We start from the raw sequence: 17500 nt of genomic DNA on the forward strand, positions 1-17500 counted from the left end.
CAGAGGAATAGATAGGAAGAGGATGAAGACTTGAAAAACAATACGTTCTCGAGAGGGAATGGAGCGGGAAGGCGAGGAAGAGGGGAGAGTCCTTCAGAGGGGAAGAGGAAGCCAGACGGAGATAGAACAAGGAAGACGTATGAGAGAAGTAGAGGCAGAGCGGATTAGGCGAGTGTCAGGGATGCTGGAGAGGGGAAGTGTGAGGGCTGTGAAGGAGAAGAGGGGAGAGACAAGATGTGTATACACACACGCACGCACGCACACAAACACGCACACACACACACACACACACACACACACACACACACACACACACACACACACACACACACACACACACACACATATAAATAGACCCGCGTGCGCTCATACATACACACAAAGAATACACACTCACACACACACAGGCACACACACAAACACACACACATACACACACACATACACACACATACACACACACATACACACACACACATATACACGCACGCACGCACGAACACACACACACACACACACACACACACACACACACACACACACACACACACACACACACACACACACACATACGTACATACATACATACATACATACATACATACATACATACATATATACATTATATAGATAGATAGATCAATACATGTACTTAGACACACATACACATATATATAGAGAGAGAAAGATAGACATTTGTACATAGTAGCGTGCGTACATACGTACGTACACACGTGTGTACATTGTTTTTTAAATGGTTGTAGCTGAATTGACAATGTTCACAGGAATGATAAATAAAGGAAGCCGTCGTTATTATCTTCAAAGCTTTACTGTTACTGGGATTATTAAAGTTGCAGTTGCTTGCAATGTTGCCAGCTTCCTTCAGGGGCGACATTATCAGTGATATCAACAGAACTGAAAATGTTTGATGATTACAGGGACACTGAAAATGGCGATGGCAGTAACAGCCAATGGTAGTAATAACGGTGAAAATAGATTTAAATGAAACTATTAATCTGATAGAAATGTGCGGTCAGTGACGATGACAAATATGTTTATCCCATGTACGTGCGAGGAGGAGGAGGGAGGGGGGGGGGCGTCAAGGAGGAGGGGGGGGGTCAAGGAGGAGGAAGAAAGAACAAGAAAAGAGAAAGAGGAAGAGGAAGAGATAAGGAACGAGGGACAAGGAAGAAAGAGAAATGGGAAAAGAGGGAGACGGGAACGGGAAGAAGTAAATAGTGAGGAAACAAAACGATGAAAATCGGAGAATTTATAAAACGAATATAAGGTCGGGATTTGTTTATGCGATATGGCGATTGGAATGAAATCCCCTCGTTCGGATTCCCTCGTTTTTATTAAGGGAAAGTAAGAAGTGAGAAGAAGCAGGCAGCATTTCGGGGAGCTAATGAGTAAGCCAAGCGAAACATGCCTTTTATGTTACTTAACGGTAAATTGTATGAAGCCATGTGGAACGCTGGGTCACTCGCAGAAGTAGTAAACACTAATGATCCAATTAAATTGCAGCAGCTAAATGCAAGGCGTGTAATTACGTGTTTATGCATATTCAACATGTTGAATAAAAAATCCAGGGTTTGAGCGCCATTGCACGTTGTACATGTTGCAGGTGTTGCTAAACTAAGCCAAGAGAGAGGTCTCAGCTGGCCCTCGTATTTACATATGTACCTTTAAGATCGGCCGTGAGATAGCGAGACATGCCCGACGAGAAAAAAAAGTCACAATAGATAACCCCAAACAATGCCATTATCGGAGAAGTCGCCGAGATCAAAAGGGTGGGAGGTGTGTTTCTCCTTCGCAAATTATGCCCGTTCTCTCCCAAAAGCTGGGTGGCTTCCTGCTCATTTTTGCGGCGATATTAATAGGATGCTATATATGTAAGCACCTAATTTTAGGGGAAGGGAGATTTATGCATTCGAATCATCGTTTAGGCATCAACAATTAATAACGTGGAACCAGTTTTCAGGTGGGTTCCCGCGCCCTTTGTATTAAATTGTGGCGGCAGGTGTGCCCTTGTGGCGCGCGAACCGAGCTGTGCCGTTGCCATACCGCCGTCCGTTATTTTTCCCAGCGTTTCTCGGCCTTTTTCGTCTCTTTTGCCGGCGCCTCACACCTCCTCGCCTCCATTAGGACTCGGAGAAGCCTGCCGACGGGCAGCGGCGGCCCGAAAGGCGAGCGAAAAAGGGTGGGAAAGGGGCGCTCGTTAAGGGCCGGGCGGGCGCTCGTGAGGCGAGGTCCGGGCTCCCCGCGGGTAGGTAGTGGCAGCGTTGGTTACGGTTGTCAACGAGACCCTCGGCTTCCACGACGTCTTCATTCCCGAACACGGAGCGCGACGTTGCCGAGTCTTGGGCTCAGGGGTTTCTTCTCTCTCTCTCTCTCTCTCTCTCTCTCTCTCTCTCTCTCTCTCTCTCTCTCTCTCTCTCTCTCTCTCTCTCTCTCTCTCTCTCTCTCTCTCTCTCTCTCTCTCTCTCTCCTCGAGTGCACTGAGGCTTCCGTTTATTTTTATGATTAGTTTTTTTTTCTATTTGTAGCGATGGATTTAGATGATTTTATGGAGTCCCATTTGTCATGCTTTATAGATGTTAATTAGATAGTGCGTGTTGCGTTTAAGAAGAAAATGCGAGCCATTCAAAGTTTAAAAAAGAAGAAAAAGATATCACGTGATCAAAGGGCGTCAGGATTTTAATCTGATAATTTCGGTGCTCGGACGCAGACGAGCAGAATTAAGAGTGATACAAAGCATGTTTTCTGCAAGTTCTCGATACTGCATTTTCATCCGTTTGAACGTTATTTTTAAGTAACTCAAAAGGCTGTCACTTCCTTATATCGCCATGTGGGATTCTTTTTTTCTAAAGCCTTTTTTTGTCAATTTTTGTTTTTAGATCAGAAAAAAATTGTACCATTATGTTCCTTTCTTTTTTTTTTGCCAGCACGAGGTCCGGTCGCATGCACGGGAGACCAAATCCTCCGATATCTTTCCCTGTGTAAACAATCGCGCACCTTCCGTCACAAGGCGGGTTGATGGAACGCCCTTTGGGTCCTGCAAAGGGTTTAAATGTCTTGGAGTTGGGTTGGTCTCGCTCTGTCTCTGTCTGCCTGTCTGTCTGTCTCTCTGTCTTTCCAGCATCTCTACATCCCATCTCTCCCCCAGCATCCCCATCTCTCCCCCATCATCCTCATCTCTCCACAAGCATCCTTAACTCTCATCCAGCATCCCCACCTCTCTCCCAGCATTCCCACCTCTCCCCCAGCATCCCCATCTCTCTAACAACACCCCCACATCTCCCCCAACATCCCTATCTCTCCCCCATCATCCTCTTCTCTCCACCAGCATCCTTACCTCTCATCCAGCATCCCTACCTCTCCCCCAGCACCCCCATCTCTCCACCAACACCCCCATCCCTCCACCAACACCCCCACCTCGCCTCCAGCATCCCCCATCTTCCCCTCTCAAACGCCCACGTGACGGAGGCTGGTGTTCCCACGGGCGGCCAGGGAGCGTGAGGAGCGGGCGGCGTCGTGGCCTCCCTGACCCTCCGTCCTGGTGACTTGGACGCTCGGCTAGAAAGTGATCTTGACGAAGGAAGGCACGAGGTGGCTGCGTTAAAGGGCGGGGGGAGGAGGGGGACTTATTTTTATCTCCTCATTCTTATTATTTCCTCTTTATCACTAGCTTCTTTCGTGGTTTTCTCTTTCTTTTTTTTGTTTTTCTTCTTCTTCTTCCCCTTCTTCTTCTTCATATTTTCTCTTTGTTATGGTTCTCTTCTGTCTTTTTTTTGGGGGGGTTGGGTTCTCGTGTTATGTGCCTGTCTCTTTGGCTTTTTATCTTTAGTAAACATTAATATTTCTAGGGTGGTTATGTCAATAACTCTCTCTCTCTCTCTCTCTCTCTCTCTCTCTCTCTCTCTCTCTCTCTCTCTCTCTCTCTCTCTCTCTCTCTCTCCCTCCTCTCCCTCCCTCCCTCCCTCCCTCCCTCCCTCCCTCCCTCCCTCCCTCCCCCCCCCTTTCCCTTCCTCTCTCTCTCTCTTTCGCTCTCCCTCTTCCTTTCCCCCCCTCTTTCTCTGTCACCCCCTCCCGGCCTCCCTTTCTTTCTCTCTTTCTCTCACATTTTTTATCCTCTCCTCCCTCCTTTCCCCTAACCGACACTCCATCTCCAACACTTCCATATCAACCTTTCCATCCTTACTATCGCCCCTTCCTATCGAGCTGTCTTCATCCATCTCCCCGGCGCTCCCTCCCCCCCTCTCTTGCGGCCGGGCTCTGCACCACCCACGTCTTCCGTGGCCGCCTTTACTATTCTTTCTTTTGGGGAATTCTTCGTGGTGTGTCTTTGGTGACTGGTATGCTGTGCGTTGGTTTGTCGATTTTCTTTTGTTTTGTTTTTGAAAATTGATAGAAGACTACTGTGTATTTTTTTTTCTCCAATTCATATGCGGTTCTTCCCCTTTTCCTTCCCTTCCTTCCTGCCTTGTTGTCGTGCTTCTGAACCCTCGCATCCGCTTCCTCTTCCTCCCGAGCGTCTCTTTCTTCGCTCTCCTCCCGTCCTCTGCCTCTCGGTGGAACCCCTCGCCCCTTCCCATCCCGACCTTCCCCCTCTCCATGTCCCTCCCCCTCCACCCCTTCCAACCTTCTCCCTCTGCCCTCTCTCCGTCCCCCTCCTCCCCGCCCAAGCCCGAGCCTGCCTGGAGCCTTGGTGAATGAAGACATCAGCGGGAGTGGGCGGGCTAAGTTGTCTCCCTCCTCGACCGCAGATTTATAGCTGTGCCTCCAGCCCTCTCAGAGCGCCCGCCCGTCTGTCGACCCTCCCTCTTCTCTGCCCCGCTCCCTGCCAGCCCCACCTGCCTTCTGTTAATCTTACCTGTACCCTGCCAGCTCTAACGACTTAATGTAGCCTTATCTGCTCTTCGATACTTTTACACGATCTCCGTCGCCCTGCCTGATTCTGATCGGCCTCTTCCGCCTTTTCCCGACATTACCCGCCCTGTCATCTTGCCTTGCTTAATGCATGACTTTTGCAGTCTCAGGCGAGCTTGTTAGCTACATTGGCTTCCCTTCCAGTCGTACCTACTAATTGCCAAACCCTTTTGCCCACTGTTAAACCTACATTCAGCTGTATCCATCAGCCCCCTTGGCCACCCTATACTTACATAGACCGTTTCCCGAAAGAAGCCTGCGCCGTGCCAGTCCTGCTCGCGCGCCCTTCCCTGACAACTGACAACGTCACGCGTCGTACAAGCTAAACTCTGATTAATCTTCAACCAGCGAAGCGAGAACCTCGGCCAGAAATAATCAAGGGAGGGAGGAATAAATCGAGACGCATCCAAGACAGCTAATCCAAGGAAGTCATCTTGACGCACACCCTCGCAGTCATGGCTGCCATATGGCGTGGTGGAAGCTCCAGTCTGAGGTGGCATGCCAGTGGGTATGTCGTCATTTACTGTAGGTGTTCGCTGTAACACTAATAGAAAAACGCATCATTAAAATTGCAAGGGGGATTTTAGAACTGTCATGCCACCGACAAGAAAATTGATTTCAAGCTGAAATGCATTGTCACTGGTTGTGATGAATAAGCAGTGAAGGATAGGCGAATGAATAAAAGGTTATTGGGCTTTTGATATATATTACGATAAGTGGATCTTTAGAGCAAGGGATCCAAAGTAAATATCGAAAATATATCTAAACACGTCTATTAAAAGTTGACCTCATGATGTCAAGACAGTTTTAAATATATTACCGTGTTCTCACAGCCCAGGGTGGCTCACTGCATCCTCAGGCGACCAAACCAGCTTTCCCAGAACTACGAGACCCCACATTTGCACGACCCCACACACGCGAAACCTCACATTTGCCAGACCCCACACTTGAATTGGCCCACACGTACCATGCTTGGTGCTTGCCTGACCCCACGCAGCCGAGACCCAATCATGCAAGACCCCACATTTACATAACCCTCACATACACACGAATCTTGATGCTTGATAGTGCGCTCGTACGCCTGGTCGATCTAGCAGTCAACAGTCCTCCGCGCATACTAACTCTGACACCAAGAACTTCGCATTCAGCAGACCGCTCCCTTTCCTCTGATAACGTGCGCTCTGGGTCTTCTGTGATGCGAGAATGACCCTTATGGGCGTCGTATGGGGGTTCTTTAGCGTCTGGAGTCCTGCTCTTCTAAAGCCTGTTGGTATTAGGTGCTTATTGCCAAAGTTCTCTAGGCTTAGGGCCCTTCTAGGGTTTGGGGTTCCTTAATCCTCGGGGTCCCCAGTATGAGGCACCTTGTTATCTCCGTCTCGCTGGCTATCTCACGCTACCTGCCTCATTTACCTTTTAATTTGTGATGCCATTCAGACCGCCGTGGCAGCAGGGGGGAGAATTGCCCCCCGCCCCAAGCCCCCTCCCTCTGCCTCCGCTTCGGCCTTTCCACGAGTCGGTATAGCATTCACTGCCTCGTTAGTTACACCCAACGGGGATCATCCGTGCTTCAACCCAAAGACAGCGACAGAAATGAAAAGGATTTTTTGTGTATTGTGGCGGAGACGACCAGAAGCGAGATAGAAACATGAGTTAAGCCTCGTTTGATTATTTTTTTATGTATTTATTATATTATTGTGGTTGGTTTTCGCTCATGATTGGTATAATTTTAATATTTCATGAAAACGGAAATGTTATTTGCTTTGATTTTCTTCGTTATATATAGATGATTAGCCGAAAAGTTGTTGATGTGAGAAAAAAAAAAATCACGGGTGATTACGGAGTAGCAGGAAAGAGACGTAGGCTCGTCCCAGGCCCAGGAAACCGTCGAGCCTTCCTCTAAGTCCCTAAAGACTGGCCTTTTCCCGCGGCTTTGAAGGGATCCTGGTTCTGCGAGGTTCAGCGTGGTCCGGCGAGGTCCGTGGTCGCGGTTCGGGTCGTGGGAGGCAGGTGAGAGCCCCGCGTGACGCAGGCCTCGCCGGGGGTCCCATGAACCTGCGTCCCCCTGCGTCGCGGGGATCCTGAAGAAGGAGTTTTTGCGGGCGTCGGGGACCGGTCGGTGGAACGTGGAGGGGCGGGTGAACGTGTCCCGCTACACCCGTGAACACCTTTTCCACGGGGAACGAGTGGCTGATGCGTGTCCCGAGATGACCTTTGTCGGCAACACGTGTAATTTAAAATGTGCATTAAACTTTGTCGTCGGTTAGTCACGGAAGGAGAGGGGGGGGGGGGGTAGGGGCGCGCCTGTTCTGGATCAAAATTGAATCGGATTTTCAATTTTAAAATTTTCTTGATTGTTGTAATTTCCATTTGTTAATTCTCACATGAAACGAGCATTGGTGGAAAAATATAAAGTGATGAATTCAGGCTAATGTGGAAATAAAAGTTTTGAGAAAGAAAAGAGAGAAAAAAAAAATCAATTTCACAGATTCATTTCGCAGCGATCAGAATTTCACTAAACCTCTCGCTTCACATCCACGTTGCCTCTCAACCTCCTCGCTTAACGTGACTGGACTCTTCACCTTTCTCATCCCATTTCTGCTGTCTCTTTCATCTTATTTCCTTCTTACATTTTCTTCTCCCCCCCCCCCCCCCTTCGCGCCTCAACAATAGCCCCCGTGCTGACGAGACAAGACCTCCAATGAATGAGTTTATTAGACAAGTTTCTTCTAATTATTCACGGAAGGACGGAGGGGTTAGGAGGGGGAGGGGGGAGAGGGAGGGGGCACGAGTTTGTGGCTTACGAGTGTGTTGTCTTTATTGATTTATTGCTTTTTATCCCCTTACGTGAAGTCCGGAGCGCCCGGCCTGGTAGAGAGAGTCCCTGGGGGTCAGTTTGGCGGTTGGACTCGGTCAAAAACATCCCTCTTCGGTCTTTTTCTCTTCTTCCCCCTCGCTCGCTCTTCTCCCTCCCCCTCGCGCCCCGTCTCCCTCTCTCCCTCTCCATTGCGCCCTCCTTTTAGCCTCTTCTCCCTCACTCGCTCCCCATCTCCCTCTCCCTTTCCCACCTTCTCCATCGCTCACCCCTCTCACCCTCTTCTCCCGCCCCCTCACCCCCTCTCACTCTATCATTCTCCTCCCTCGCCATCTCCCTCTCTCCCTCCCCCACGCTCCCCCCTTTCGCCCTCTTCTCCCTCTCCCTCCCTGCCTATCTCCCTCTTCTCCCTCCCCATCTCCCTCATCTCCCTCCTTACCCCACCCCTCTTGACCGCCGATCTTTGTTATAGCCTGAAAGGAAAAAGGATTTGAAAAATATGTTCCTTTCGTTAGGCATGGCTATGAAAAAAAAAATGTGTTAAATGGCTGACTGCCGCCAAAAGGAACATGCGGTTACCTTCGAAAAAGGAAAAAGTGGTAATTATGATAATGATAATGATATTGATGATAATATTACATATGATAATAACACCAACAGTGATGATAAAGACATGATACTCTTGTTACTCTTGCTACTACTCTTACTATTACTACTTCCTCTACTACTGATACTACTACTGCTATTAATATTAATATTACTACGAAGACGACTTCTACTACGACGACGACGACGACGACGACTACTACTACTACTACTACTACTACTACTACTACTACTACTACTACTACTACTACTACTACTACTACAACTACTACTACTACTACTACTACTACTACTACTACTACCACCACTACCACTATTATTACTACTATTACTTCTACATCTACTGCTACTACTATTACTATTATTATTATTATTACTACTTCTACCTTACTACGACTACTACGACTTCGGCTGCTGCTTCTAAGAATTATAATAGTAAAAATAGGCATGACAGTGATGACTGTAAAGACAAGAATATAAATAAGAATACACAAGTGATAATAAGGGGTATAGTAAGAGAAAATAAGCATCTTAATCTCCAGAAGTCACAGATAAAAAAAAAATAATAACTGGTTAATTCAGAGTTTACGATCCGAGGGCCATAAAGTGAGGGACACGGCGTGTTGTATGTCTTCCATAAGGAGGAGGCCTAAGCAGGCAGAACCCCGAAGATCCGCGGTAGGCCTAGGCTGGCTTGGCGTCGCCTACCTGGGAGAGGGAGGAGGGGGGCGGAGGGGGGGAGGGAGGGAACGTGGTTTTAACCGTCGTCTTGTTCGCCGTTTTCTTTGTTATTGTTATTTCTTATATATTATTGTGATTTTTTGTTGTGTTAATGATGTTTGTAGCATGTGGATGTTAGCACGTCCGAGAGAATTTACGTTCTCGCTCGCCAGAAGAGACGCACTTAGATTTTTCTTGTTTTTAACGTGGTCTGTTTTGTTTATCTTCATATATCTGTACCCGGTTATTCATAGATTCCCCACAATATCGCGTTATACGAAAATGCATCCCTTTTCTATTGGATTCACAGTGAGAGATGAAGTAGAAATGATGGTAGCTTGAGCCCCCTCCACGTGCATTTACGATAGGGCTCACCGTCCCTGTCCCCCGTCCTGTGCTCGGCTGTCCTGGACCCCTCTCCCCTCCCCCCGCCCCTCATCCCGCTCTCACTCATCCTCCCCTTCCATCTAATATCCCCCCCCCCCCCCTCCCGCCTGTCCCGAGAGAGGATGGTGTAGCGTCTCCCAAGCATGAGTATCGGAGCCTCGTTCTCCAGCTGGCGAGGGGGGCTGGGGCAGAGGAGGGGGGGGGGGCGAGGGAGCAGAGTAAGTAAGACATCAAAAAGGAGACGGCCAGCAAAGTCAGAGGTACCAGTTTTTGTTGATAATTTAATAACAGTGTTAATAGTAGGTGGTGGCTGAGGCTGGACCCCCCTGGCGGGCTGTGCAGAGGACCACCCAGCTCGGCGCCCGATCTTGCCAACACGGGTTCTACCAATACCGCCGGCTGGGTTTGTTTGATGCACACACGCGCCCCGGCCACTTTTTGCTTGTTTCACAGTCGCTCGGGATGAGAAATGTGCCGCTGATTGCTGGAGAGCGTGTAAATATAGATCGCCATACTATACCCTTATGATCACAGAGGTTAAGTTCCGAAAAAAAAAGTTTCGGACAGAAAAACAACATCTCGCAACGAGTGCCACAAACAACAACTACCCGCACGACACAGACGCAGCGTTCATTTGTTTCTTAACCTCCCAACCTCACGCCACAATTCCTCGCCGCGAGTCACTACCACATTGCCACTTACTGAACTTCACATCAATCCTGGCACGATTATAGGCCTCGAAATGGCGTGTGTCCTTGAAGGGCGCGGGCGAACGTACGTGGTAAAGAAAAATGAAGAGAGAGAGAGAGAGAGAGAGAGAGAGAGAGAGAGAGAGAGAGAGAGAGAGAGAGAGAGAGAGAGAGAGAGAGAGAGAGAGAGAGAGAGAAGATGAAGAGGGAAAGTATGTAGGGCTTCTCGCCACATTCTTCTATGCGTTGCTTATTGACTTGGGAAATGTTGCACATCTTGTTGAGTACAGAAGACCCCATTCATGCGCGGCCGGACAACAGGCTGGCATGCTTATTATGTGGATGCACTTTGCTTGTTCGGAACGCGTTGTAAGCACTGTGTATGTGGCGAAAACACGATACGCCTTAGCGACACTACTACTCTCCCACTCTACACTGGTGTACACTGAGAAACCATTTAATACCACAGCTTACAGACCTCCATAGAACGTGAAACGAGGGCGTTAATGGGTCATTAGGCGGACGCAAACGGAGTTCGGGTCCCGCACTTTCCGCACTCCACTTCGACTCGCTTTGCTTTATGGGCTTTCGCTCTGATAATCTCCGGGCAGTAAATTGTAACAGGAGGACGCCACGATAAACGTCTGGCAATTACACGACCATAATTTTATATTCCTCGTCTGCTAATGATTTTGGCAGCGGCGAGGGAGGGTGTGCAGAAGTGCGTATGTGTGTGATGACGACAGCAAGAAGGGGCGGGGAGGAGAGGGGAAGCAGGGAGAGGGTAAAGGAAGGGTGGTAAGGAAGGGAAGGGAGAGAGGAGAGTAGAGGGGAAGGAGGGAGGAGGGAAAGGGGGAAGAGAGAAGAGTAAAGGGACGGGGAGTGAGAAGGGAAGAGGGAAGGGTGAGGGGAAGAGATGAGTGGGACAAGGAGGGGAGGGACGGGGAGGGGAGAAGAGGAGAGGGAAAGGAACGGTGAGGCGAAGGGAGGGGAGGGGAGAGGAGACAGTCATCGCTATGAGACCACCCAGCCTGCTCCATACGCCCATGATGATCATAGCTTTGTTTATACCGCCACTTCCGCCGCCCACCACGCCCTCGGGGGAGCTCGTACTCCTGCCGGAATGCCAGAATCCAAATGCGAGGGAAATTAGATGTGGTTGTCGGTCTTTACGAAGCATTTTGAGAAGATGTTTTAAAGGTTTCATATACTGTGTGTGCTCTCTCCTTGGCGAGTACGAGATAAGGGAGGGAGAAAGGGAGAAAGACAGAAAATAAGACAAAAAAAGGGACAAAAGAGAAAACAGGGGAAAGCCGGAGATAGATAGGCTTGTGCTCTCGTAAGTATATGTAAAGGAATATGGGGAGGAAGGGAGAAGGAGAGAGGGAAGGAGGGCATAGGTGTGAAGGGAACGGATGTTTATGAAGACAACAATTAGGGTTCGTCGATGGAGGGAGAAGGGGAAGGAAGGGGGCCCGTGAGTGATGATGGGAAGAAGGCATGAGTTTATGGGCGTGGGCGGGTGGTCATTGCGAGATCCGAGGAGGAAGTCTCATGATATGTGCACCTAGTAGGAGGAGGAGGAAGCGAGGGAGGAGTGGAGGGAAAGGGACAAGAGGAAGAGAATGATGATAGCGATGATGATGATGATGGTGATGATGATGATGATGATGATGGTGATGATGATGACGATGATGGTGATGATGGTGACGATGGTGATGATGACGATGACGATGACGATGACGATGAAGATGACGATGACGATTACGAGGAGGAGGAGGAGGAAGAAGAAGATGAAGTAGAGGATTTGGAGGAGGAGTGGGAGTAACGGGAAAGGGGATAAAAGAGTAAAAAGGGGAGAAGATAAAGGAAGGGGAAGATAAAACAAAACAGAAAAGCGCGAAGACGACAGTGGTTACGACAAGAAGGGACGGTGCCAGTAGGGAGTGCCATGCTAATGGGGCGAAGATAACCCAGAATAATTATGGGAGTGCCACTTAATAGTGAAGAAGGCTTGTTAATGATCAATGTCCTTGCTAGTGAATTTAGTGACGATATTATGCGTACGAAATACTAGCGTTTAAGAGAGAGAGAGAGAGAGAGAGAGAGAGAGAGAGAGAGAGAGAGAGAGAGAGAGAGAGAGAGAGAAAGAAAGAAAGAAAGAAAGAAAGAAAGAAAGAAAGAGAAAGAGAAAGAGAGCGAGAGAGAGTGTGACTGTGTGAGTGAATGAGTTAATGAAAGTGAGTGAGTGAGTGAGTGAGTGTCTGTTTCCGGTGTTCCCCAATGTCAGCCAACACAGGAATCTGGGACCTGAACCCGCACCGAGTTAATTATTGGGGATAATGAAAATCCGCACCAGTCCACCACAACTTCGCTAATCCGATCGCAGAGTCGCATCCTCTCTAACACGGCTATGCGTCAGGAGGACATTTGTTCGCGTGGTTTTAGTTTGTGTGTGTATGTGTGTGTGTGTGTGTGTGTGTGTGTGTGTGTGTGTGTGTGTGTGTGTGTGTGTGTGTGTGTGTGTGTGTGTGTGTGTGTGTGGGAAGAGAGAGAGAGAGAGAAAGAAAGAGAGAGAGAGAGAGAGAGAGAGAGAGAGAGAGAGAGAGAGAGAGAGAGAGAGAGAGAGAGAGAGAGAGAGAGAGAGAGAGAGGGAGAGTAAGAGAGAGAGAGAGAGAGAGCATGTTTATGTTGTACTAAGTATATTTAGACAGTGGATATTACCGCATCAATATATACACCAAAAGGACTCCGAACTGATATTTAAAATGGCTGAGACTCATTAGCCGACAAATCATCAGTGCCACAGGCTGCGTGTAATGAATGACGGCTATAGGGCGCCGTCCTCTGTTCACGCCAGCTGGCATAGCTAGGGGCTACATGAGGCCGCTGCTTAGGGACTAAAAGGGCTACATATATGTATATGTGTATGTATGTATTATGTGTGTGTGTATTTGTGTGTATAGTATATATACACAAATATGTGTATATATGTATGTATATATATATACATATGTATATGTATATGTATATATATATATATATATATATATAGATAGATAGATACATGTATGTATATAAATATATGTATGTATGTATGTATATATATATATATATATATATATATATATATATATATATATGTGTGTGTGTGTGTGTGTGTATACTGAAAAAATTACTGACAGTTGCAGAGCGTCAGAGTAATAGTTGTGTTTCTGCGGATCCTGGTGCGCCTCTAGTGTTCACTCGCCTTGCAATTAACTCTGCACAAATAACAAAGAGTAATTTGTGTTGTGGAGGAGAGTCCGTGATTATCCATGGCGGTGATTGCAAAATGACTCCATTGTCGACGAACACAGCTACACCTTGAGAATATTGCCATGGACCAAATTAAATTTAGGAATCACCTTTTGGGGTCTCAAAATTACCCAAAAGAAAATAGTTTGGGAGAAAGCTGAATGCGAGACCAGCTGCGAGAGAGCACCCCGGGGAGAAAACCTCAAAAGGGAACAGTCACAGCAGAGAATTATTGTCGGAATTCAACTGAGAGAGAGAGAGAGAGAGAGAGAGAGAGAGAGAGAGAGAGAGAGAGAGAGAGAGAGAGAGAGAGAGAGAGAGAGAGAAGAGAGAGAGAGAGAGAGAGAAGAGAGAGAGAGAGAGAGAGAGAGAGAGAGAGAGAGAGAGAGAGAGAGAGAGAGAGAGAGAATCGCCTCCTCGCCGGGCTTTGCATCGTCTCACACACCCTCTTAATCCATTCTCAATACCCATCAAGCGTCCTCCGAGATCCTCTCAGCAATGACTCTCGCCGCCTCATGTACCCAGGAACATTAGTTGTGAGTCACGTTGAGTCCCCGCCCCCTGCCCCTTATACGGCTCCCCTTCACCTTGCCAGTACCCTGCCGGTCTCACTGTGGCTCTCCCGGTACTGACCCGCACGGTGGCTTCACGGACACACCATGATATGGATCATAAATTGGCTGTGGCATAGAGGGCCATCAGCCACTGTTCTGCAAACCGGAAATAAAGACGGAGAACGCAAACTTCAAGTTAGGCCCGTTTGGACCTTCTGCAAGAAAGCTCCTCTGGAGTCCACATGCGCTCCATACCCGAGAGGGATGTCGAGGCTGAGCTCGGAGAAGTGATGTCCGGCTCGGCCTCAGGAGCCGCGCCTGGCACAAGTCGGGAATGTGTAACGACCGCAGGAATGAACAGAGGAGAGAAAGTCGGGGAAACAGCTCTTGATGACCGAGACTGCTTATTTCTCCATCATAACTACCAAATTTGGGGCACCGGGCCTCTGGACGAACGGGGTGGAGGAGGGCCGCCCGAGTCGTTTCGCGTTGCCGTTGGTCTCGGCTTGCGTGTGGGTGACCTCGGGGGCAGAACGGCGACTACTAACGGTAACCCTGTTGATGTTTGATTATCTGGCGTATATGGAAGAATTATAAGGCGCCGGGAACACCTCCTTGCATGTTGATTAGGCTTTGTGGCAAATTGTAAATGTTGATTAGCACGGTTTAACATTTACAACTCCTCTTATTTTCGTCTGATGAGAGAGCAAGACCAAGGAGAGTTGGAAGCAAGAATGTTCGTGGAAATGAGATGTTTCCTATTAAACTCAACAAAGAAAAATAAGAACCAGTCTTTTCGGTAATGGAATTCAAATAAGTTACCGGGTGGAATATCCTATTAGAATACAGCTCGTACGTAGGACAATTCAACTTGGCTCTGGAATGGAACATTATCATTCTCTTTTTACGAATGATATTTAAAATCCCCTTTGGCCGTCTGGAAGCATTAGCCAGTCATACTTGTGGTTGATTTTGAGGTGTCACTGTATATTTTTGCTAGCGCTATCTGCTGCGATTTGTTTATCAGGGAAAGGTACCACGACGCCCTGCCTTCACGCGTCTCTTGGAAGCGCTGTCTTAATTAACCTCCTGGGATTTCGCAGCCTCGTGACCTGACCTCACTATGACCCGCGGCTCTGACCTGACCGCCCACGAAGTGTGTCTCGAGAGGATTAATTGCTTAGGGAGCCGAAAGCCGATTTTTGTTTGTTTGTTTGTCTTATAAATGGTCGTGATGGAGGCATAATAAAAATGTTCTTCCAGTGGTTCCCAGTACGAAGAAAACGGAGTAGGCCTATATTGACCTTAAGTCCTTATATGAATCATTTAACAATTTCAAAATTAGGAACCAAAGTTTTCTTTTTCTTTTGAATCGAAATATGTGTTGATGGACCGATTTTTTTTTTTTTTTTTTTTTTTTTAGAAACGTAACATGTTTCTTTTCTTTTGCATTTGTTTATCTTTTGGTGCATATTTCATACCCCCCCCCCCTCTCTCTCTCTCTCTCTCTCTCTCTCTCTCTCTCTCTCTCTCTCTCTCTCTCTCTCTCTCTCTCTCTCTCTCTCTCTCTCTCTCTCTCTCTCTCTCTCTCTCTCTCTCCCTCCCACTCCCTCTCCCTCTCGCTATTTATTTATCTATCTATATATCTCGAGAACTCTTCATTCTCCCTCTCATATCTTTATTCTCTCTTTCTCTTCTGTGGATGTACTTGGGCTACATGCTTGTGTTCTTATTTAATGCAAGAATTTATATACTGCATATTAATGTATGTAAACAATCCCGGACGTGTTTTCGATCCTATCAGCCCGTCCGTCACTAGCATCGATTGATATTCGAGGCAGCATAGCCACACACACACACTTCTTCAAGCAACAGCTGGAGCTCGAGAGACTTTGCCCCGTACTTTATGACCCATGACCGGCATCCAGCCTCCTTCCCCATTCCCCCCCTCCCCCCCCCTCTCCCCCATGCCATCCGCGTCTGTCCCCTGATTTTTCTCCTGGCACGCAAAAAAAAAAAAAAAAAAGAAAAAAAAAAAGAGAGAAAAAAATGTCACCTGAGCGAGAGGTATGCCAATTTATAGACGATTGGCGTATCTGGCGAGTTTGCGATGATCGGAAGAGTGACGTCGAGCCTCGGGGCGGAGGGATTGGCGGCAGGATGTCACTGTACTGTCGAGGAGGAGGGGATGGGTTTGGTGATTAGGAGAGAAAGGTTTATTTCTGGTTATTGTTGTTGGAATATAATATTTAAGGTGTGAGAGAGAGAGAGAAGAGAGAGAGAGAGAGAGAGAGAGAGAGAGAGAGAGAGAGAGAGAGAGAGAGAGAGAGAGAGAAAGAGAAAGAGAAAGAGAAAGAGAAAGAGAGAGAGAGAAAGAAGGTAAAAGAAAACGGAAAGAAAGGGAGGAAGTAAGGAGGGAAAACGAAAAAAAAACAAACAAAACAAGCTGTCACTGAACGCCCACCTTATGCCGCAGCCGGAGTAAACAAGTAAACAATGCCGAGGTGCGGGCGGGCGAGGACCACCTGTCGGGCGGTGCGGGCGGCGGGGCAGCGAGGTAGCGTCCCCAATGCATAATGCCTGAGTGATGGCTTTATGGGCGGGATGCGGCACATATCCGGGATACCAAGTCGCCCACAGCGCGCGCACATACGTGTCTTCATGTGCGCGTGTCGGTGTGCGTATGTGTGTGTGGGGATATAAACATAAGAAGCACTGGCAATTGCTGTCATTGGCTCTCTTCAGAGGAGGAAATATTAATCATGCCTATACTGCAGTTATATTTTTCTCACCCTGTGGTTATTATGATGAGTGAGTTTTGTATGTAAACTATGTATATTCACATATGGCCTACAAATGCATTATCTGTTGATCTATCGAAGTATCAGTACGTGTATATAGATTTGTCTATCAATCTATGTATCTATTTATCTATCTGTGTATCTGTTTATCTGTCTATCTATGTATCTATTTATTTGTCTATCTATGTTTCTATTTATCTGTATACTTACATTATACATATATATTCTCTGCACGTATTCGTATATTATTTAAGGGCCGCAAGAGCTCATTCCATTTTCTCTTCTTAACCCATTCCCTCTCCTTATCTCCAGAGGGCGGCCGTTTGGAGAAGGAGTTGGAGTACGTGGAGAAGAGCCTGGGCGAGGGCGCAGGCACTACCAAGCAGATCCTTATCCTCACGCCCAAGGACCAGGGTGCCAACATCCTGCATCCCCGGGCACTCCTCGCCCACGCGGCCGTGCTCCGTGCGGCGACCTCCGTCAAGATAGAAATGTTCGACATGTAAGTTCGCGTTCGTTGTGTCGCATAGGACTAGTTGTTTATTTTTTATTTGTTTACTCACTTGTTTATTTGTTTACTCATTTTATTTGTTTACTCACTTGTTTATTTGTTTACTCACTTACTCATTTGCTTATTTGATTACTTACTCGGTTAGATTTTTTATTTACTTAATTATTTTTTATTTACTCTTTTAGATATTTGTT

General features: G+C 47.5%; 1 protein-coding gene across 1 annotated transcript in view; it reads left to right on the top strand.

Moving 5' to 3' along the window:
• The window catches only part of LOC125038157 (protein patched-like), a 108980-nt gene that overhangs the window by 26089 nt on the left and 65391 nt on the right, over nt 1-17500 (top strand). Inside the window, exon 3 of the mRNA XM_047631504.1 lies at nt 17108-17297. Coding sequence (XP_047487460.1) covers nt 17108-17297 — 190 coding nt within the window. The remainder of the gene's footprint in view (nt 1-17107; nt 17298-17500) is intronic.

Source organism: Penaeus chinensis, chromosome 24 (genome assembly GCF_019202785.1).
Source record: "Penaeus chinensis breed Huanghai No. 1 chromosome 24, ASM1920278v2, whole genome shotgun sequence".
Taxonomy (NCBI): Eukaryota; Metazoa; Arthropoda; class Malacostraca; order Decapoda; family Penaeidae; genus Penaeus; species Penaeus chinensis.